Source organism: Urocampus carinirostris, chromosome 7 (assembly GCF_059441175.1).
Source record: "Urocampus carinirostris isolate Australia breed hairy pipefish chromosome 7, RoL_Ucar_1.0, whole genome shotgun sequence".
NCBI lineage: Eukaryota > Metazoa > Chordata > Actinopteri > Syngnathiformes > Syngnathidae > Urocampus > Urocampus carinirostris.
Window position 1 is genome coordinate 42,778,861 of NC_142355.1, and position 23,438 is coordinate 42,802,298.

Below are 23,438 nucleotides of genomic sequence, written 5' to 3' on the forward strand. Positions count from 1 at the left end.
AAAAAGTTGTGGCACAGCAGCTGAATGATTTTATATCCGAGAACAATCTTTTTGAATCCATGCAATCAGGATTCAGGGCTAACCACTCTACTGAGACAGCACTGATTAAGGTAACCAATGATCTTCTAATGGCAACGGACTCCGGCGCTTCATCACTCTTGCTGCTGCTAGACCTTAGTGCTGCCTTCAACACTGGACCATAATATCTTACTAGAACAGTTGGAAAAATGGATTGGTCTCTCAGGAACCGTCCTCTTATGGTTCAGATCCTGCCTCTCAGATAGGACGCACTGTGTTAAATATGGTGAAATGACATCTGAGCTTTTTAGTGTTAGCTGTGTTGTTCTGCAGGGTTCAGTACTTGGCCCCCTTCTTTTCAGCATTTACATGCTTCCATTAGGTGACATTATTCAGAAGTATAATATCAGTTTTCATTGCTACGCAGATGACACTAAACTATATCTTCCAATGGAGGAATCTGCCACAATAAACTGTGGAAATTTGGAGGGCTGCCTCACTGAGATAAAAGAATGGATTTCACTCAACTTCTTGCGTCTTAACTCTGAAAATACCTAAATGCTAGTTATTGGTCCATCTAAATGCCGTCACTTGTTCTCAAAAACTGCTCTGAACATTCACAAATGTAATATCACCCAGAGTGACTCAGCCCAAAATTTATGTATCGTATTTGACCCCGATCTGTCCTTTCAAACACATGTTAAGAATATTAATAAAACTACTTTTTTCAATCTGCGCAACATTGCTAAAATTCGCCCTATGCCGTCTCAGTCGGATGCGGAGATTATAATTCATGCGTTTGTTACCTCCAGTCTCGATTACTGTGATGCACTACCCTCCGGTCTCCCGAAGTCCAAAATCAAGAGCTTTCAGGTGGTACAAAATGCTGCAGCGAACCTTTTAACTAAGACAAGAAAGTTTGATCACATTACCCCGATTTTAGCTAACCTGCATTGGCTCCCTGTTTAAGATGTGATTTTAAGGTTCTGTTGGTAGTATACAAAATCATGCATGGACTTGCTACCTCATATCTTTCAGATTTAATTTCCCCCTATGATCCGGTCCGGAGCCTTCACTCTGAAAATGCTGGTCTAGTAGTGATCCCAAGTGCCAAGAAGAGATCTGCATATTTGAGCGCGTTCTCCATTCCGGCCCCAGTGCTGTGGAATGCTCTTCCCTCTGAGATTCGATCTGCAACCTCAGTGGAAATGTTTAAATCTAAGCTTAAAACACGCTACCAGCCCGGTAGCCTTGTACCAGCTCGGTAGCCTAGATGGTAGGGCGCCCGCTCCAATACTGGGAGGTCGCTAGTTCAAGCCTCGGCCGAGTCATACCCAAGACTTACAACATTGGTACTCGGCACTAAGGGTTGGAATTGGGGGATTTGGTCACCTAATGACTCCCAACACAGCAGTTGGGTCTAAAATGGCGGCGCCCTGTTTGGCTGCGGCTGCATCGGCTCGCTACAGTTTAACTGTACGGGTCAGGCGTATCGACATTTCGTTTATGGATGCATGGTTACAAAGAATGACAATAAAAGTAAATTCTATTCTTCTTCACTTCTATTCTAAATAATATATGAATAACTTATATTTTATGTTGACAATATCTGTCTATCTGTGTATTTTTGGCACTCATGTAGGTTTTAGATCGGGTGATGATGTCATAATAGTATGTGGTTTGCAATAATCTGTGGACTATGCAGCCCTTTGAGACTCTTTGTGATTAAGGGCTATACAAATAAACATGACTTGACAAGAAATAACAACGTGTGTTATATTGTGCTAGAAAATGAAAAAACTAAAAGCGTTGCAAAAATATTGTCCCTCTTTGAGTTAATACTTTGTACAACCTCCTTTTTGTTTTTGGGTGTGTCTAGATAAGTTTTGAACATCATGAAAGATAATTTTTTGCCCGTTCATCCTTAAGAAACTTCTCAAGTTCCTTAAGGTTTGATAGGGCCGGGTCACACAGCCGTTTGCGTCTGTATCGCGGGTAAAATTTTGCGGTTTTTTTTTTTTTGCCCGTGGTTGCCCGCGATGGAAAATGCGCAAAATTGGCCAACCCGCTGTTCATCGGTGGTATGCCTGCAAAACAGACGCCGGCGACGTCATTTTCTCGTGTGGACCACGGGTATAAAAGCTCCCGAGCCGGTGTTGTGCCCAAATCCGACTCCTACTCTACTTCAAGCTATGGCACCGAAGAAGCCAATATGTTATTATTGTAATAGTTTTTCATTTTGATTTTATTATCTTGTTATGAAATGAAAATAAATGTCAAGAAATAAAAATGGATTAAGACGAGGTCACTACGGTGACGGGGATCCATGTCCACCCCTTGACGTCTCGAGCACAACTGACGTGTGCTCGGCAAATCGCACTGTATATACGTGGAGAAAGGCGTTTGACCGTCACACGCGTAACACGCTAATTTCACGTAATAACACCGCGATACAGGCGCAGAACATGCTATGACCATGCTCCACCCACGATTACCCGCTGAAATTTCCCGTCCTACCCATGTGTAACCACGCCCTGGCCGCGGCCTGAGCACGTCGTTCCGCGTCATTACCTCGTGTGCCGCCCCTGGTTAACACGTGCTCAAAGTTTTGAGCAGCTCAAAACTTTTTCGCGCGGCCAACCGCGTGTGAATTTCCGACCGCGAGTAAAGCACTGCTGTATCTCGTCTATATGGCGGTCTCAAAGCGTCCAACAGCGCCCAACAGCGTCTGCTTCACGGCCAGAAATTTCTGGCCGTGATTCAGCCTCGATACGCCCGTGAAAGGCTGTGTACCCGTGCTCTAAAGTATTGAGCAGCGCAAAACTTTTTCGCGCTGCCAACCGCGCGTGAATTTCCGACCGCGTGTTAAGCACTGCTGTATCTCGTCTGTATGGCGATCTCAAAGCGTCCAATAGCGTCCGCCTCACAGGCAGAAATTTCTGGCCGTGATTCAGCCGCAAACGGCTGTGTGACCGGGCCCATAGGGATTGTTTGTGCACAGCATTTTTCAGATCTTTCCACAAATGCTGTATATCAGGGGTCAGCAACCTTTTTGGTGTGGAGTGCCACTTTCAAATTTCCTTGTAAATCAGTGTGCCACACCAAGATTAATGACTCGCACAAATTTGTTTTAATATCCAACAGAGCTGTCATTTTACACCAGTCCAAATATACAATATGGATATACATTGTAATCTTATAACGCAGTGTTTTTCAACCCTTTTTGAGCCAGGGTACACTTTTATTTATAAAAAAGTTCTGAGGCACACCGTCCGTCGAAAATGTTTGAAAATAAAGTTATGTCAAATATTTCACTTTACTAGCTCATAAGCAGATAATTAGAATATAAAAAGAAGAAAAGAAGACTTAAAGCACATCATTCTTTTTTGTTTTATGTTTTCATTTATTACAGAGCAATCTTAAACTGCTTTGTTAAACAAATTAAATTATCATATGAATCTTTACAGGGGTACTAGCAGAGCATGACTATTTTTTACAGTTTCATCTGATAAGAACAGTCAAAAAGCAGTGGCTAAGATAAAAAGGTAATTTATTGTGTATATTTTAATGTGAATGGCCAGCTCATCGTGGTTGAAAGCAGCAGTCACTACACACGTCAGACTACCTTGATGCGTACACGACTGAAGTAAAAAAAAAAAAGTTAAGGTTGCATTTATAACCAAGGTCAAGCAGATAGAACATGTTACGTGCATGGTGCATCCATGGCCCCTTGAGCTTCAGTTCAAATGTGATTACAGTCACCTCCACAGCCTCTCTCATCATTTCCTGTGGCCCATCGCCTTTCGTTCCATGTTTCAATGACAAACTGAATCACATGTTTTACAAGTTTATTGCAGAATATACTGCTATTCAATTTTATAATTGGTTAATTTGTTGGAAATTGTAGTCTGTGATGTGTGCAGGTCTCTCAGATTCTATGTCCCCCTTTCTTTGTCTCTCCCTCTTCATATTTTTACGCTGTAAAATGTTGGGGACAAGTGTCGGAAGTAACGCAATTACTTTTCTCAGTAGCGAGTATTGTAACATATCCAACGTCATCACAACTTTGTGTCGTCAGAGTGGATTTGGCATGCTCATATTGCTCTACAAAGTACAATTCAATACAGTTCCGATGACAACGTCTCAGGCATAGAGTGCAATAATTTCTCCCAACTGAAATCTTCCCTACCATATATACTCACATCTTACTGTATTTACAAATCTAAAATAAAATACTGAAACCAGGGGGTCAGTTTAAATGCACAGGTTAGGTTTTGTGTAACCACTAGTTGATAGAAAGCAGCGCATGGGGGATGGGGCATGGCTTATACAGGAACAACAAACCAACAGGACATCAAAGGGGCAAATGTGAGCACAGAATTCATGGTAAAAGTGAATTTTGGTAGTTTTTTTTTTTGTTTTGTTTTTTTTTGGAAAACACAATACTTGGAAACAAGTAAAAGTCTTGGACAGTACTCAGCAATGGGGGAGATAATATTAGATTGGTTTGAAGCCCGAAATTGATATGAAGTGTCTTGGCTGTGTTTGTTTGCAAGCTCTCAAGATTACACAAGTACTATGAAGGAGTCACCTCTTTCACAGGTTAGTGTACAAGTAATCATCTATTTCTTTTTTGATGTGGCTATATTTAGGACGTTTTAGGTGGTCAAATTTAATTCGAGTACAGTAAAAGGGTAATTTGAAATTAAATAATTACTATCAGTGTAGTGCACTACTTTTGGGTGTTAGTAATCTGTGTGGTAACTGAATTGCTTATTAAATGAAGTAACTAACAATGGTACCTAATTACTTTTTTTCTTTTCAGTAACGTGGCCAACACTGCTGGAGACTGCAGTTTTGGCTGAATTTGTGAGTAAATTGGTTGCTTAGTCAAGCCCTGGACATAGAACGCAATAATACAAAAGTAAGAAAAAAGGGTCAGAAAAGTGTTCAGCTTTTGAAATACTCACTCTTCAAAGACGTTGTTGGCTCCAAGGCTCTCCATCAACATGGAAAAATGTTTCTCTTCTTCATCATCTGAGGGTGCCGAACTCTCTCCCCATAGACTCTGGTAGAGAACTTCCGAGGGCTTTGTGCTTAGGATTGTTTCCCCTAAATTGTTGTTTGAATGAATATTTCTGCCATGCAAAAATTCACCTGGAACATAATTTAAGTAAAAAATATAAAGTAACTGTGTTTCTGTATAAATTGACATTATGAACAATGAACATACTAAAGCCAGTGGAGAACTCATCAAGGGTAAGAAATCCATTGCTGTCCATATCAAGTGTCACAAACACTTTCTCCAATTCGTCCGCATTGAGAGGGAGCTCACCAAGCAGCCTCTGCTTTCGATGACACAAGCAGCTGTTATTCACAAAGACACAGCAGCCTCAAGTACAATACAACTTTAGGACCAGAGCATCTGTGACCTTTGAACCATTGTTTAATATTAAAACATTACAATAAACACACCATTTGTGTGTCAACAGATGCTGATTTTATGCCTTATAACCACCTACTGATAACAGTGTACTACTTCACTGTTAATCTATGCATCACTGTGAGTCAACATACCACAGCAAGGCATCTGGAATATTCCCAGTGGACGGGAATACAGTCAGGTCCTCAATCATTGACAAAAGGTACAACAAATGTACCCGTTTCACTTAGCACTTTGAAGATCCAAGCTTTTCTAATAATAATAATAATGAAAATACATTGTATTTCGAAGCGCCTTTAAGGACACCCAATGAGTAGGACACAATAATAAACGATGAGTAAAACAAGAGTAAAACAAGCAAGTAATAAATAGCCAATAAAACACATTACAGTTAAAAGGGGCAGTGTGTGAGGTATATGGTCAAGCCCCTTAACTGTGGATACTATATACCCGAATCATTGATGCAGTGCTTTCACATTGAATGGAGAAAGGACAAGTCACATTGTACACTGTATATACACATTTATATATATTGTATAGCCCTACCAGGGGTCATCAATCCCGTGCCTATAGGCACGCTGACGCCCACAGCGACATTATCACGTGCTCGCAGGCCCGTTCTAAAAAAGACATAATCACGAAATATCAATGTTTAAAATGTTATTAAAATGTTTTGCGATTTTTATTGCATTTACAGTGATGGAAATTAAAAACATAAAGTATAAACAATGTATAAAAACATAAAGAATATAAAAGTAGCAGAATTCGATAATCTGAGAACATGGGGCATAGGTGATTGCGCAAGTCAATCGCAGCCTCGATCTTGTAGTGTCACGAAGGAGTCCAAATCCATTTCTACATACATAAACATGGCGGAAAAAAGAAGAAAAACTTATACTTTTCGAAGTGAATGTGATGAAGAATTATGTTTTATTAATGTGAAAGAAAACTTTGTGTGTCTCATTTTCAGAGCGGCCTAACGTGGAGCGGCATTTCAGCACTTGTCACAAATGCTTCCATGCTACTGTAATCACCCGCCCGAACAGAAAAGGCCTGTGAGTTAAAGGCAACCTTGGCCAAACAGCAGTCTTTTTTTTACAAGTCCAGTAAATAACTCTCAAAAAGCAACAAAGCCACTAACAGGCAAACAAACAAATGACAATGTCGTTGGTGGCAACAGTTCAGTTCCATGACAAAGATGGACTAAAAAAATTGAAAAACTTGAAAATGTGTTACTAAGTTTAAAAGGTTTTATTCTAATGGCTGCACATTTAGTGATGAGTAGAAATTTAATGTCTTTTTCTTTCTTTTTTTATGTAAAAAGTGCATTTTTGAATGCTAGAGTCGGTGATGAAACGGTTGAAAATGTGATTGGTAGATATGGAGTACCAGGAAGAAATGAGAGTGGGAAGAAATTGATTGAGTTATGTGTGGAAAATGAGGTGGTGATTGCAAATACATTGTTTAAAAAGAGGGACGTGAATAAGTATACCTTTGTCAGAGTGGATAGTGGCAAGATGGTGGACAGAGCACTGATTGATTATATAGTGGTTAAGAAGGGATGTTAAGTAGATTGTTGGATGTGCATGTTTACAGAGGTGAAATGTGTGGTATGTCTGATCATTTTTATGTGGAAGGAAAACTTAGAATAGATGGATCGTGGAGGGCTAGTTATAAGAAGAGTGTGAGGGAAGAGGTGAAAATGTCAGAGTTGAATAAGGCAGAAAAGGAAAGAGAGTTTAAAGAGAGGATAAGGGAAGAGTATGAACGGGTTAGTAGAAGAGAAATGGAGTGTGTGGAAATTGAATGGAAGTGGTTTAAAGAGGCAGTGTTGAGGAGTGCAAGTGTGTGGAATGAGAAAAGTTGGTCGAGGTATTAGGAAAGGAAGTGAATGGTGGAATGATGAGGTATCAGAAGCTGTGACAGAAAAGAGACGTGCCTTTGAGGAGTGGCTGCAAGATAAGAGTGGCGATGCGTATGAAAGATATAAAGTGAAAAAAGGTTGGTAAAAGCGGAAGTGGAAGCAGCGAAAAGAAAAGCAAATGATGAATGGTGTCGAAAGATAGGAGTGAACTTTGAGGAAAGGAGAAAAGTGTTCTGGAAAGAAGTGAAAAGAGTAAGAAACAGTGAGTATGGAAAGGAAGAGAAAGTGAAAGATAAGGATGGTACATTGCTGGTTAGCGGTAGTGCAGTCAGGACGAGATGGGCAGAGTATTTTGAGGAGTTGCTAAATGTGGAGGATGAGAGAGAAGTGCGAGTCGAGGCGATCGATGGTATGGAGAGAATACTCGTGTTGGGTGATTTAAATGTGAAGCCTGTGGAAACATGGGAGGTGCAAGAGGCAGTGAAAGAAATGAAAGGGGGAAGGCACTTGGGTTGGATGGTTGTACTGCTGAATGCCTGAAAAAAGGTGGCACAGCTATGATTGACTGGTTAGTACACTTGTTGAATGTATGCTTTTTAAGTGGTGTGGTTCCTGTTGATTGGTGTAGTGCATGTGTGGTGCCATTGTATAAGGGTAAAGGTGATAAGTATGATTGTAGCAATTCGAGAGGTATCAGTTTGTTGTTTGTGCCGAATAGGCTGTATGGAAGAGTCTTGATTAAGAGAGTGAGAGAAAGAACTAATGAAGTGGTGATGGAGGAGCAGAGTGGTTTCAGGAAAGGAAGAGGATGTGTGGATCAGGTGTTTGCAGTACGACAAGTGTGTGAGAAATATTTTGCAAAAGGTAAGGATGTTTATTTGGCTTTCATGGACTTGGAAAAGGCGTTAGACAGAGTTGGTAGAGAGGCGATGTGGCAGGCAATGGTGATGTATGGAGTTGGTGGAAAGTTGTTGGAAGCATTGAAGAGTTTTTATATGAACAGCAGAGCATGTGTAAGAGTAGGGGAGTGAGACAAGTGAGTGGTTCCCTGTGTTGACTGGTGTGAGACAGGTGTGTGTGATGTCACCATGGCTGTTTAATGTGTACATGGATAGTGTGGTGAGAGAGGTGAATGCAAGAGTATTTGGCAGAGGTGTAGACATGATGGACAACAGTGGAACAGTGTGGCAGGTAAGTAAGTTGTTGTTTGCAGATGACACAGCGCTTGTGGCTGATTCTGAGGAAACATTGAGAAGGTTGGTAACAGAGTATGGAAGAGTATGTGATAGGCGTAAGTTATGTGTCAATGTTGGGAAGAGTAAGGTGATGAAGTGTTCACGTGATGGAGTGGGCATGACGTTAGAAATCAGGTTGCATGGACAGGTGCTGGAAGAAGTTGAAAGCTTTAGGTACTTGGGTTGTGATGTGGCTGCAGTTGGTGGAATGGAGTGTGAGGTATTGCACAGAGTGAATCAAGGAGGCAAGGTTTTGGGTGCTCTGAGGAGAGTGATGAACAACAAGAGTATGAGTATGGATGTTAAGAGGGGACTGTATGAGAGTGTGATTGTGCCAACTGTGTTGTATGGTGCAGAGACTTGGAGCCTGAACGCAGATTTAAGAAGGAAGTTGAATGTTTTTGAGATGAAGTGTTTGAGGACTATGTTAGGAGTGACAAGATTGGATAGACTGAGAAATGAAATTGTGAGAGACAGAACTGTAGTAGTCGTGGAACTGAGCAAGCGTGTTGATAAGAGAGTACTCTGTTGGTTTGGACACATGGAGAGGATGGATGAGGAGCGAATGTTGAAGAGGATCTACAGAGCAGAAGTCAATGGAAGGAGACCAAGAGGAAGGCCGCGATTGACGTGGATGGATGGTGTTATGAGTGCACTGCAGGAAAGAGGTCTAAATATAATGGAAGCTAGAGCTCTTGTTGGTGATAGAAATGAGTGGAGAGGTGTTGTGAAAGGATAGTGGGATTGTGGACGCGTTCTTAAGGATGGGATGGGCACCCGTGTGATGCGGCAGGGGTAAACCAGTGAAAGCTGACGGGCCCTGGTGTTGAACAAAAGAGTGCGTTGTGTCACCCTGACCCTGACCCGAGTGACATGGCCGCTTTCTGGTGTCCCATTTCATCTGGAGGGACGAAAGCATGACCAACTTGGGTGCCGAGGTGCCTAACTTGTTTGGGTGTTTGGGCAATTGGGTTGGCCATGGTCCAAAAATGTTTGTGTGTTTTTTTTTATGCTATTTATTTCCCTTTTGTTTTCTTTGTTATTGTATGTGTGTGTCTTGCTGTCGGTCACCCATCTTGATGGATATGACCAAGGTAGATAGATAGATAGAATAGCATTTTTTGTTCCTACATAATTTATCATTTGTACAAAAATGGTGCAGAATTCATGAAACGAGAACTGATGAAAAGCATCTTTAAAAATGTAACTTGATTTCCTGCAAAATGCTGTGAGAGTTTTCTTTTTTTCTTTTTTACTTCCTTATGAGCATTTATAATTGAAACAATTAGAAAGGTAAAGAAGAAATAGAAAATTGCATGTTGAGGGGTACCTGTTTCCTACCTTGTTGAATCATTCGGATTATTAACAATTATTAAAAATAAGTTATCACGTAAAATATCAGTAAGATAAAAAAAATGTAATTAAATTTATTTTCTTGTTTCGAAAGTGCGTTAACAAAGTGCCCTTTGTGTTACTCTGTGCCCTCAAAGTTGCCCTTGGCCTCAAAAAGGTTGGGGACACCTGCCCTAAATCAAAAAGTCTAAATGGAAGGATTAAAGTGTAGGGCAAAAAATAAGTAGTATCATCCATTGTCCAAACTAGCCGCAGAGGACAAACGCTAAGACGAACAACTATGTATACACAAATTCATAACTCATTAGAATTAAAATTCAAATATATAAAAAGTCTTTAAAGGACTGCCTTTAACAAAAGATTTAACGTTTCCTTTGTTAAATGTAGACCGCAAAGTTGACTTACTGAGGTCATGACAACAACTCGTGAGCAGGAACAACCACACCTTTGTAGACGACTTACACTGCTTCATCTGTTTTAGAGGTACACAATATCATCTCCCGTGATAGTAAAGTAAGGGGAAGTTAAAGTTTTATTCAAGAAGAACAAGTCCATTACATGGATAGAAATCGTTGGACTGAATTATAATATGACATTTATAATGCAGGGGGTCGAGAACCTATAGCTCGTGAGCTATATATGGATCTTTTCATGACTACATCGGGAGATAAAATAGAACTTGTACAAATAATTACTGTGTTGCTACATGCATAACCATTTATAACAGTTTTCCTTCCACAAAGCACCAAGAGCAATTTGATTTAGTGGGCGGTAGGAATGGGCGGTAGGAATAGGCGGAGCGTGCGCATTCCTTCTTTTCGCCCAGCGCCTTCTGCAGTGAAGGTAAATATGTTGATATCGTTTGCAGTATTTTGTGACATTTTAAAAAAAAAACTTGTTTTGAAACCATTATTTATGACAAAAAACGGTCAAAACGAGCCTCAACACTCTTAGGTAACTGTAGTAGGGAGACAAATTTTAAGTTGTATATTTATATTGATAAGGGACACAGGCTCTGGTATTATTATTATCACATAGATTGTATAAAAATATCAAACGTCAAACATTGAAATAAAATGTGCCCAAGAATTAGGTTGTGTGGGGAGCGGGTTTGGCAGTTTTGATGAATTTTGTCCTAAAATATATGTTGTGGCTGTATCTTTAAAAATAATAATAGATAAAAATAAAAAATACATTATTTTTGCTTTCATGTCTCTTTGGGTCAAAAATTTTTCAACCCCTGTTTTATAGCATGCAGAATTATACTGTATGGGAAAATCACATATGTGTGGCAAATTTATGTCGTAGTAAATATTTATAAGACTTGTAGATTGACAAAATTTACACTCTTAACCAATAGCAATAAATGGAATGGTGAACACAAGCAGTGACATCAAAGCTACACAATGCGAGTTCGCGTCCATGAGGGCTTTAACGCCGGAGTAGCAACATCTAAGGGCTCAATAAATCTGCAAAATAATGTGAGTGGAGAGGTCAGATTACAAAGCACCCCTCATGCTCTCAATACTCGTCGTCCTTGCTATCCTCCCCAATTAGTCTTTATTGTGCAGCGTTGAATAAAGTGCACGTGGCCTCTTCATGTGTAATTCAGAATAAATTACCTATTGGTATGTATGCAGAATTGGACAGCAAAAAACATCCAACCCAAAAAAAGAAAATGTAAATGTATTTCTAATCTGTATCATCTTAAAATGTCATTCTACAATATTATGGAGTACCGTATTTTCCGCACAATAAGGTGTACCGCCCAAAAGTATTATTTTGTCATATATTTTCCATACATAAGGCACATTATATTGCTAATCAGTAAGAAATTCCATGAAAATGCAATGATTCAATATGTGCTGCGAACCTAAATTGCAAAATATTTTATGCTATGGGATTCAAACCTGAATAATAGCGGTGAGAGTGCCGGCACTTTACCACTACACCACTTGTGGTACAGATAACAGATAGCATTAGAGCTTATCGCATTACAAAACTATTTTTACTCACAGTAACACTACAATGACTTGGTTAAACAGTTGCTCCACTTCATTACCCGAATGTCAAAAACCTTTCTGTTTAGTATGTATGCGTACTTAAAAAAACTTGGATAGTATAAACTTTCTGTAGTCTCCATTCTGTAACATTCGTTGATGAGGTGGAGAGGTTGTTTACTCATTAAAATGCACTAAGCTAATTAATGTTACTGGCACTAGGAGTACAAATAGTGTGATCATCAGGGTTCCTATACCTTATTCTTGGCCAAATTCATGCCCTTTTCAAGAACTTTTGAGGCCAATTTCTACATTTTTCCAGTACCTTCATGTGCTATTTTGAGCTGTTTCTATCAATGACTTTTTGTGTTAATGGGCAGCTATAAACTGACATATATGCCACCTTAACAATGCACACATAGCTTCAATACATTACACTGGTTTACAAACACGGAAAGGGCTCTTTAAGTGTTGGGTAGAATTGAGTTCAATTTGAAAGACAAGAAAATATAATAATACTGTGTGTATGAAAACAGAAAAATGATCCAAATTTGGACTCATTTTAATGATATTGTTTAGCAAACTGCATTCAATCTTCCAATTGACTGCTGATCATTTTCCTTTTTTTCCTACTTGCTTCAATATACATTTTTAGCATGTTTTTCTGACGATCTGTATCAAAATTGGTTCAAATAGAACTGTAAATACTGTACTTTATTTTTTTGCATTTTATCATTCATTTAAGCACTGACGAGTGAATATTTTCAATTTATTGTTTTACATTTTAAAATATTTTGTATTGTTCAACTTTGAATCTTGTCAGTTTGTAAAAAGCTTAAATCGTTTTGTATTTTACAATATTTGGTAGATCTGTGCATATTTCAGTTTATATTTCATGTGTTTTTCAGGGATCCCCTGCCAAACCTATGACATTACTAATTACTAAATAATTTGGTGCATATTTTATTATTATTCCTAATATATCATTGAAAAAATCTGAGGAGTCGTTTGGGAGCTCTTCTCAGTGAGCTGAGCCAAAAGAGACAGTTTTCTAAAAAGGGCTGTCCTCTTGGATGTGACCAGTAGGGGACATTTACGCTTTACATTACAACTTCTTTATGACAAGCCACCAGAGCTGGCGTTTTGTCGTCATTTTCACACACTTTAAAAAAAAAAAATCTCCATAGTCAAACTGCCAAGAAACATGGCAATGGCAAGAATTTCAAGCATTTTCAAGCACTTCACCCAAAATTCAAGCATTTTTCTGACCTTGGACATACAACGTTAAAATTAAAGCATTTTCAAGGATTTCAAGCACCCGTACAAACCAAGGATAACAAGATAAATTATAATGCCTTAGTGTAATTCATATGAAATATTAGTGGTCCATGGGCTAAGTGTCAGCACTCTCACCGCCACTACTTGGGTTTGATATCCATTACACGCAATGTATTGCACTTTAGATCAGCGAAGTTAATTGATTTGTTAGTTGCACAATCATTGCCGAATAACTGTGCACATTTCTGATCCTATCCACAGAGTTCTGCGGTACATAAAGGCGCACTTTTGAATTTCTGGTGCCTTGTAGTCCAAAACATACAGCAATCCTTATTAATGTCATCCCCTTACCTGCATGTCACGCTGAGTGATGAATCCCTTTTCTTCAACGTCACAGACCTGGAAGAACTCGCGTGATTTCTCCAGGACGGTGTTTTGACCAACTTTACCCGTCTCGTGCTCAAGAACCTCGTTTGAACATACAAAGGAATCTTCAACACATTCATAATCTTTGCTCCTACCATGTCCGATCCGCGCCATCTTGGAGTCAGTGGTGATATTGTAGAGGACAGAAGGGAAAGTTTACGATGCCATGGATGATGCTCGAGTAGGTTGTAGTGATGTTAGCCCCTCAGTCATACTTAAGCCTAATATGCAGGAGGGAGATCTCGGACAAATTGGGCTTACTGGTTCAACATCATTAGGCGCAGCTTTTCATAGTAACCACCTGGTTCGTTTCACATGGATATAGAAAAAAGAATACTTCAGATAATAGATGAACTTCCCCACAAAGTAATCTAACATATTTAATCATGTATAAAGCGCTTTTTAAATTTAAAAACAATCTCAAAATTTGCCTCGTTATACACAGGGTTTTACGGTGTAGATTACCGTATTTGGGCAATGATTGATTAGAAAAAAAATATTGCCGACCACAATCGCAAAACATTGGATGCAGTGGGAGTGTTTGAATCCTAAGCACGAGAACACCAATGATATTAAAGAAAGATGTAAAGGCACTGACAGTTGGATAACAAAAAAATAATACCTCAGTTAATAGATGAACTTCCCCAAAAAGTAATCTACCATATTTATCCATATGAAATGCGCTTTTTATTTTTACTTAAAAACAATCTCAAAGTTTTGGCTCGTTATACACGAGGATTTAGGGTATATAATACTGTATTGGGGTAGAGGTGGGTATTGTAGTCAAAAAAATTACTCAAGTCAAATTACCGTTACTTCAGAATAATATTGCTCAAGTAGAATTAAAAGTAGTCATCCAAATACTTACTTGAGTAAAAGTAAAAAAGTACTTGGTGAAAAAACTACTTAAGTACTGAGTAACTGTAGCAATGTCGTATTTATTAATTCAGCAAAAAAATACATTTAATTTAAAAGTAAATTGAAATAATCACGTAAATTCAAGTGCTTTAATAAACGATGGAATAAAAATAGTATGAATAAAATGAGCCCATGTTACACCAAGTGCCACATTTAAAGGCCCAATACTTATCTTAACATTCCTCGCAAGCAGGACAACAAGCTAGCCCATGAACTCAAACAAAGGAAACATTGCATATTGTAGCTGGTGTTGCTACGTTTGATTGGTTAAACATGGTAGGGCCTGGCGGGGTTCTCCATCAAAATAAATGCCTCCTAGCAGAGACAGACGCGTACTTACGTGGAAGGCATTTATTAAGTAATGAAGTAACGACTTCAATGTTGCCTTATGTAGCGGAATAAAAGTACAGTTTTTTTCTTCACAAATTAACTCGAGTAAAAGTAAAAGTATAGGGGTTTAAAAATACTCCTAGAAGAACAAAATTTTTAAGTAAATGTAACAGAGTAAATGTAGGAGAATACATGTACTCCGTTACTACCCACCTCTGTATTGGGGCAATGATTGATCAGACAAAAAAAAACGCTCACCACAATCGCAAAACATTTGGTGCAATGGGAACGAAATCCACGTCGTGGCAATATGGATCGTTGAAGCTCATCCACTAGAACACCAGTGATATTGATGACAAACGTAAAGGCACTGACAGTTGGAAGATAGATATAGAAAAGAGAAAACTTCTGTTAATAGATGAACTTCCCCACAAAGATATATAACATATTTATCCATGGGAAAAGCGCCTTTTTTTATAACTAAAACGATTTAAATGTTTGCCTCGTTATACACGAGCTATGGTATATATTACCGTATTTGGGCAATGATTGGCATTACATTTTTGCTCATTATCGTGGCAATTTTGGATTCGCGGTACCCGAGAAGAAGGTAAGAGAATGGAGGGAACAGAAAGTTGTCCTGAAAGATAGAAATAAACACCAAACGAGGAAAACAACACTTTGTGTAACTGATGATAAAACAGACTATAAAGGAATTAAAAAAAAAAAAACATTGGAATTTTGGTTTTGTGTTCATAGTTTATATTGTCATTAAATTATTTTAATTATGGCCCCACAACTTCAACAATGTTTGTCACTTACAACACTTAGTTTGAGCTGAGAAAAAGGTCAATCACATTTTTTTATCATTTTTTTATCAAATTTAGAGGTGCAGGTCATTCACAAGTGCGCATTATAACCGAATAAATATTATACTCTATAGAAATCTAACATTATATTTCATGGGATATCATTGAAACAGTTGGTTAAAAAAATAGAAGCAATTAGCATTACTGTAGCATTATTTTGGGTAATCATTCATCAGTCATAAAATGCACATCACAAATCAGATTCATATAGTAAAAACCTTTACCGTATTTTTCTTAAAGGGCATAATTGCCAGCAATATAACCTCTGTTTTTTGGCAATCCACCCCAATAGCATGAGGATAATATTATATATACAAATGTGTTTTTTTCATGTATGGCATCTGCAACTATGAAGAACCAAACTCAAATAACTTTCTTCTGTGATGTTGCACACAGGCGTACATCTACGTCACAAAGAAAAGGTCGCCAATTTGTATAAATACTAGCGGTTCACCTCTAACTTTATTTACTTCTTGCGGGACAGTCCTGTAAAACTGGTACAGGATTCATACACCTTTTTTCATGGCCAAATTCAAGCACTGTTCATGAGCTTTCTAGGCCACTTTTTAAATGTTTACAGTATCTTAAGAGGGAGAAATCCAGTGCCGATCAATAGAACATTTTTGGTTTTTGTTGGTTTTATTGACTAAAATTAAGTGGCTATCTCTTGTTGATAGCACATACTTTGTGCTATTTTGAGCTGTTTTATCTATGATTTACGATCTTTTTGTGTCACTGGGCTGCTATAAACTGACATGAATTCTGTCATTTTGCTTCACAATGCACGTGCAAGCTTGGCTACGTCACACTAGTTTACAAAAACGGAAATGGCTCTATAGGCATTGGGTAATGAATAAGCACAATATCAAAGACAGAAAAATGAAAATACGATATGAAAGTACTGTATGTATTAAACTGAAAAATGAGCCATTTTATGACTTATTTTAATCATATTGATTGCTTCAAAGCAAAGTGCATTTAATCTTTCAATAGACTGCTGATATTTTGCCTTTTATTTTTCTTAATATAGTTTAGATTTTTTTTTTTGGGGAGTTCTGTGTCTAAATTGGTTGGAATAGAATGTAAACAGTTCATTGTTTTACATTTAATCATTTATTTATAGCACTGATGAGTTAATATTTTTAATTTATATTATATTGTTTTGCATTTTCAGGGATTTTGAGCTGTTGTTCAGTGTGTAAAAAGCTAATATTTCTTGGTTTATCCCTGAATATTTAAATTTTTAATTTTCATGTGTTTTGCAGGGATACTAAATCATTGGGTGCATAATGTATTATTATTATTGATATATCATTAAAATAACGAAAACATCTAAGGAGCCGTTTGGGAGCGGAAAGAGTCGGTTTTCTAAATAAAGCTGTTCTCTTGGGTGCGACGTTTCACGTGACAACGCCATGATGACAAGCCACCAAAGCAGGCATGTCAGTGTCATTTCACGCAACTTTTTTTTTTTACATTTTTCTTCATGTATTGCATGTTTTACAGAGTCAGACTGGCAAGAAACATCTTAATAGCAACAATTTCGAGCATTTTCAAGCACTTCACCTAAAATAAGTGCACTTAAAATAACATGAAAGTTAGAGCATCTTTAAGGATTTCAAGCACCCGGAGAAACCCTGCAGTTAGGATTATTTGAAAACAACAAACCAAGAATAAGAATGTAAGTACCACTGCCTGCACTGTCAACTCAGTTAGTGAGCAACTTTGCAAAGTAAACATATTAACATGAAAATAATAATACCTCTACAAAAAAAAGTACCGGAGCATTGTCAAAGATCAAGCCTTATTACAATACTCTAATGACAATCTAATGCAGAACATAGTAATGAGTGATGGGAAAAATACAGATCAATGTAATGATACAGGACACTATTGCAAATAAATACAACCAAGTATTTCAAATGCATACATTAGCATCTAAAATATTCATTTTAACTATTAACTAATTGCAACAAGTAAGACATAAGGAGTATTTGGTTGTAAACCTTTAAGCTACTGGTTGCAAAAAGTGCCAGACTAATTCATCAGAAGCAATCAAGCATTTAAAAAATGACATGTTTCAACTTTTTTTAATATTTAGCAGTTACATAAGAACACAGCAAAGCCATCATATACAACTGATCCTTCTCAATTACTTCAGAGGAAACAAGAGGAGGAAGTCATATTTTTTTCTTCAATAGAGCGCACTGTATCATATGTCTTCAGGATAGGTGAAATGTTGCATTTTTAAAGGGACTAGATGTCGCCGTATTGTGTAATGCAACCGAAAAAAAGCAAAAGGATTAAAAACTACAGAGATTAAAAGTGACAAAACTACAAAAAATGTTGTCATCTTTTTGGCCAGTCTTTCACATGGTATTTGGTTTTTAGGGGTACAGACAACAGATGGCAGACAATTATGTCAGCTCCCTCGAAGTTAAACAAATGCCACAGATAAGACTAAATATTTCAGCGTGCAGCCCGCTAACTAGCGTGCCTATGTGACTGTATTTGTCAGGCCAACGTCCCCGTTAAGGCAATGTATGTGCATTGACAAAACAATCCTAACTTGCTCATTTTATTACCTACTTTCACGAGAGTAACATTTTTATCAACATATGCTGTTTTTACAAAAATATAAAACGGAAAAAGCCTTTCTCCAAGAAAATAGTAAAACGCCAATTTATGTATAAAAGTTACAAACAACTGCATTAAAATTTTACACCATTATAGATGAAACTCATTGAAAGACTATATACAATTTGAAATCAGTGTTGACAGGATATTTTAGGACTCTTTTTTATACGTATTGTCTTTATAAACGATGTTTTATTTTGCAAATCAAGGTAAATGAGTAAGCATATTTCTACACACTTAAACATAACCATATACAGCCACTCACCAGTCTAGGCTCAAAATAAATAAATACAAATCCTACAAGTGTTAAAAAAACTTTAAAAGAAAAAAAGCAAAAAGCAAAAGAAGTTATTCATCTACTTTTCATTAGCACATATTGCTTGGGGATAAAATGGAACATGAACAATTACGTGGTACAGACGCTCCCCTACTTATGACCACTTGACTTACGAAAAACGGTAGATACGAACTTTTTTTCGGGAATTCGAATAATATCCGGACATTGCTTTAGGTTAGATTTTGTATCGTGTGCACATTTTTCCGAGTATAGGACAGTACTGTCGTGCTTCTTTCCGCTGCTACCGGCGTGTGGCGCTGTGAGAGGTCACACAGCCTCCACCCTGAAGAAGAAATAAGCTTCCTCTTCCTAGTTCGTGTGTAAACATTCTATCCTGTATCTCCAGTGCGCTAAGAACTTTGACATTTGTATTGTTTAATATCTCGTGCATCCATTCAATATGGTGGAAGTAAAGTGTAAAGAAGAGGCGAGCCGTTTCATTTGAAATGAAAGTGGAATATGGAAGCTTGATGTAGTTGAGAAAATGGTTGGATGGCTTTTTTTCGGCCAGGTTGTAGCTTAACTCTTGAAGCCCATCTTCCAAAAGTAAGTTCAACTTAACTTTATTCATCTTTATAGACCATATTATTTTATAAAATGTTTACTTATTAGTAGAAAACAATACAGCTTACTTATACAAGCCTTAACCATACTTATATAAACCTTTGTAGTGGGTTTTACATAATTCACCCACGGAACCATTGTTTAGTTAGCGAGTTCCTAGGGGGACTCTTAATTCGGCCGTCTCGAGCCGCTCTCTTGTTTTGTTTTGTTATTGGAAGTTAAAATGTCATTAAAGCAGCTTTCGTTGGCACCTTCTTTTGACACTCCGCCTACGACTCCCGTCTCTGCTCGCTACATTGGTGACCCCGACATTAGTCTCGTGGAAGTTTCCGAGGCCGTGCATAATACTGAGCATACCGACATGGCATACGCGCCCGTTCTCAAGCTCCCCGAGTTCTGGGAGTCATCGGCGTTAACATGGTTCGCACAAGCAGAGGCTCAATTCGCCCTGCGCGGAATCACTGATGATGACTCTCGCTATTACCACGTGGTGTCTGCTCTGGGGAGCTCAACTGCAGCCAGAGCGGTGAGTTTCATCACATCCCCTCCTGAACTGGATAAATATAAGGGACTGAAGGCATATCTCCTCAGAATCTTTGAACTGTCGCGTTCTGAGCGTGCTCGACGCCTCCTTGCTATTCAGGGCTTAGGAGACAGTAAGCCATCGGATCACATGGAAATTATGTTAAACTTGCTTGGCACCGAAGAGCCAAATTTTCTTTTCACTAAACTTTTTCTGCGTCACATGCAGCCGCATGTCCAGACGGCGCTTGCGAATACAACCATTACAGATCCGCGTGCACTGGCAGAGGAAGCGGACCGGTTTTTCCTGGCCACACATAGATACACACATGAGGTGCTGGCCCCTACATGCACCTACACACCATCAAGTGCGACGCCCACAGCCAGCAAGGCACGCACGGCCACTGACGATCAGAATGTGTCAGGTCTGTGTTACTACCATGCACGTTTTGGGCCCAGGGCCAAGAAGTGCCGTCCCCCTTGCACCTCCAACGCGACGGGAAACTTCAAGGCCTGCACTCTGTAGCGGCCGTGAGTGCAGGCGCAAGAAACCGGCTACTGTTCATCCGGGACGCCATCTCCGGCCAAAAGTTCTTGTGTGACACCGGCGCCCAGAGGAGCGTCCTCCCTGCCACTGTGGACGATGTGGGGGGGGGAACACATGGACCTCCATTAACTTCTGTCAATGACACCCCCATCCGCACATACGGGACACGGACAGTGGACGTGTGTTTTGGGGGTCAGCAGTTTACATGGGACTTTGTCACTGCGGATATTGCTTTTCCTCTTCTCGGTGCAGATTTTCTGTGTGCCAATGGATTACTCGTCGATGTGAAAAATGGCCGCCTCGTTGACGCATTGAATTTCTCCTCTCTCGCGTGTGTCCGCGACAAAGGGATTTTTGAGGGTCTGTCCAGCTCTCTCTTGGACGGTGATATTTACCACCGGCTCCTCGCTGAGTTCCCCAGTCTGGCGAAGCCCACCTTCTCAGCCTCCACGACCAGACATGGGGTTGAGCACCACATTGAAACCAAGGGCCCCCCTGTTCATGCCAGGGCCCGACGACTCAATCCAGAAAGACTGGCAGCTGCTAAATCCGAATTTGCTAACATGGAACGTCTCGGCATCATTCGCCGATCAGACAGCCCCTGGGCCTCTCCACTACACATGGTCCCGAAACCAGGCGGTGGCTGGCGCCCATGCGGGGACTATCGCCGCCTTAACGAGGCTACCACGCCCGACCGTTACCCAGTCCCGCACATTCAAGATGTGGCCCGGGCGTTCATCGGCACATGGGTCGCCCGTTTTGGACCCCCTGCAGATCTCTCATCTGACAGGGGCGCACAGTTCACCTCCGAGGTGTGGAACACGGTTGCCGAGAGCCTGGGAGTCAAACTTCACCGCACCACTGCCTACCACCCCCAGGCTAACGGGTTGTGCGAGCGGTTCCACCGCTCGATGAAAGCGGCCCTGCGCGCCAGCCTGACCGATGGGGACTGGGTCGATAAGCTACCCTGGGTCATGCTGGGACTGAGGACCGCTCCCAAAGAGGACCTTCAGTGATCTTCAGCTGAGTTGGTTTACGGTCAAGTGCTGCGGGTGCCAGGTGATTTCATCCCAGACCCAACGACACCCTGGGCTGCATCCAGGGAGAAGTCCATCTTGCAGGGCACTGCAGGAGCGTTTGTGCCTATCCCCACATCGCGACACGGCAGGCCAGTTTCACGGGTTCCCTCCAACCTGCGCTCGGCTGGTTTTGTTTTCATTCGCCACGATGCCCACCGCGGACCATTGCGCCCTCCTTATGATGGACCGTTTAAGGTCCTGCAGCATGGTGACAAGACCATGGTCGTGGACATTGGTGGTAGGCCAGAGACTGTCTCCGTGGACAGGGTTAAGCCTGCCCACATGGATATGTCCAAGCCATTGGAACTGGCCCAAGCCCCACGGCGCGGCCGTCCTCCTGCGACACGACCCTCCGGCCCCGTGGGTACCCACTCTGACCCTCCGCCCCCAGCACCTGTGGGCTCTCCAACTGAGTCCACAAGCTCTCACCCCCCCCACTGGTCCAGCTCCTTGTACCCGCAGTGGCCGGGTCAGCGTCCCAACCAGGCACAGAGACTATGGGTGAATTCTGGGGGGGCTTGTGTAGTGGGTTTTACATAATTCACCCACGGAACCATTGTTTAGTTAGCGAGTTCCTAGGGGGACTCTTAATTCGGCCGGCTCGAGCCGCTCTCTTGTTTTGTTTTGTTATTGGAAGTTAAAATGTCATTAAAGCAGCTTTCGTTGGCACCTTCTTTTGACACTCCGCCTACGACTCCCGTCTCTGCTCGCTACACCTTAAACAACTTACAAACAAATTCAACTTAAGAGCGATCGTCCAGAAGGTAGGGCAGGTATTCTTAGGTAGGGCAGCGTCTGCATATTGTTGCATGTGGAGCCTATTATTGCACGTGCAAAGACCAGACAATACTGCCATATTGACAGGGTTCTGTCTATATCGGTTACATATTTAACAACAGTTTACAGTCAAGGTGTCACACCAACAGACCCTGTTTTGGCTGTAATTCACAATATAAACTTTTGTATGGAAGCTCTTGAGACAATCTATTTTCATTGTTGAGATACTTTATGATGAAAAGCCACACAACATTATTTAAACACCCAGAAGCTCTAGCAAAACACCTAGAGCAATTTGATTGGGTGAGCGATAGGAATGGGCGGAGCTATACACAGGGCACGCACATTCCTTATTCTCCTCCCCCAGCATTGTCTGCACTGAAGGGAAATATGTTGGTATCCTCATTGGCAGTAGTTTGTTTTGTTTTTTTATTTCTTATTTTATTTTCAAAATAAATTTGCTCACACCTTGTTTTGAAAACATTATTTAGGACAAAAATGACCCTCAAACATTCATAAGTAACTGCGGGAGGGAGAAAAATGTTAAGTGGTATATTTCTATTAATATGGGACACAGGCTCTGGCATTATTCTTATTTCATAAACTTTATGAAATCATCACACCGTGAAATAAAATGTGCTGAAGGGGAGGCTGCAGTAGCTGGACTTGAACCCTGAACCTGAGCGCTAACCACCCAGGCGCCGTGCCACCTTATATATTTTTCTCTTTTATGTCTCTTTGGGGTAAAAAATTTCCCGCCCTGAACCATTCGTTGAGAAACTCCCTCTTAATGATGCGATAACCGAGTGAGTTTGATTCTTGCTGGCCAGGTTTTGATTTTGCCATTCACAGTGAGTTTGAATCTTGCTGGCCAGGTTTTGATTTTGCCATTCACAGTGAGTTTGATTCTTGCTGGCCAGGTTTTGATTTTGCCATTCACAGTGAGTTTGATTCTTGCTGGCCAGGTTTTGATTTTGCCATTCACAGTGAGTTTGATTCTTGCTGGCCAGGTTTTGATTTTGCCATTCACAGTACTGCAGTACTCATTAAATACAATTCTAACCATTTTAACATAGTTAGAAGTAAAGCAGCCGAGTCCTGCCATGGCCGGGCATTATACCAGCGGGCGGAGACGTAACTGCGTAAGATTCTTGCTCAAAGATGTTGTGGCAATTTCGGAGGGAATGTCAAGGCTGGATTTTAAAAACAAGTTTATTGAAAAGCTTCTGAAGTTTAAAAAG

At 40.1% G+C, this 23,438-nt stretch overlaps 1 protein-coding gene across 10 annotated transcripts in view; it reads right to left on the bottom strand.

Moving 5' to 3' along the window:
- The window catches only part of cracr2aa (calcium release activated channel regulator 2Aa), a 47,272-nt gene that overhangs the window by 17,146 nt on the left and 6,688 nt on the right, over positions 1-23,438 (bottom strand). For 2 of the 10 annotated variants that reach the window (XM_088341018.1, XM_088341019.1), the window contains exons 2-5: positions 15,124-15,235; positions 13,543-13,918; positions 5,252-5,366; positions 4,989-5,175 (exon numbers count right to left, since the gene is read on the bottom strand). In XM_088341018.1, coding sequence (XP_088197144.1) covers positions 4,989-5,175; positions 5,252-5,366; positions 13,543-13,731 — 491 coding nt within the window. In that variant the 5' untranslated portion in view covers positions 13,732-13,918; positions 15,124-15,235. Of the gene's footprint in view, positions 1-4,988; positions 5,176-5,251; positions 5,367-6,007; positions 6,082-13,542; positions 13,919-14,124; positions 14,139-15,123; positions 15,236-23,438 lie in introns of those variants that run through there. The other 8 variants (XM_088341024.1, XM_088341023.1, XM_088341026.1 and 5 more) reach the window with 8 other exon arrangements.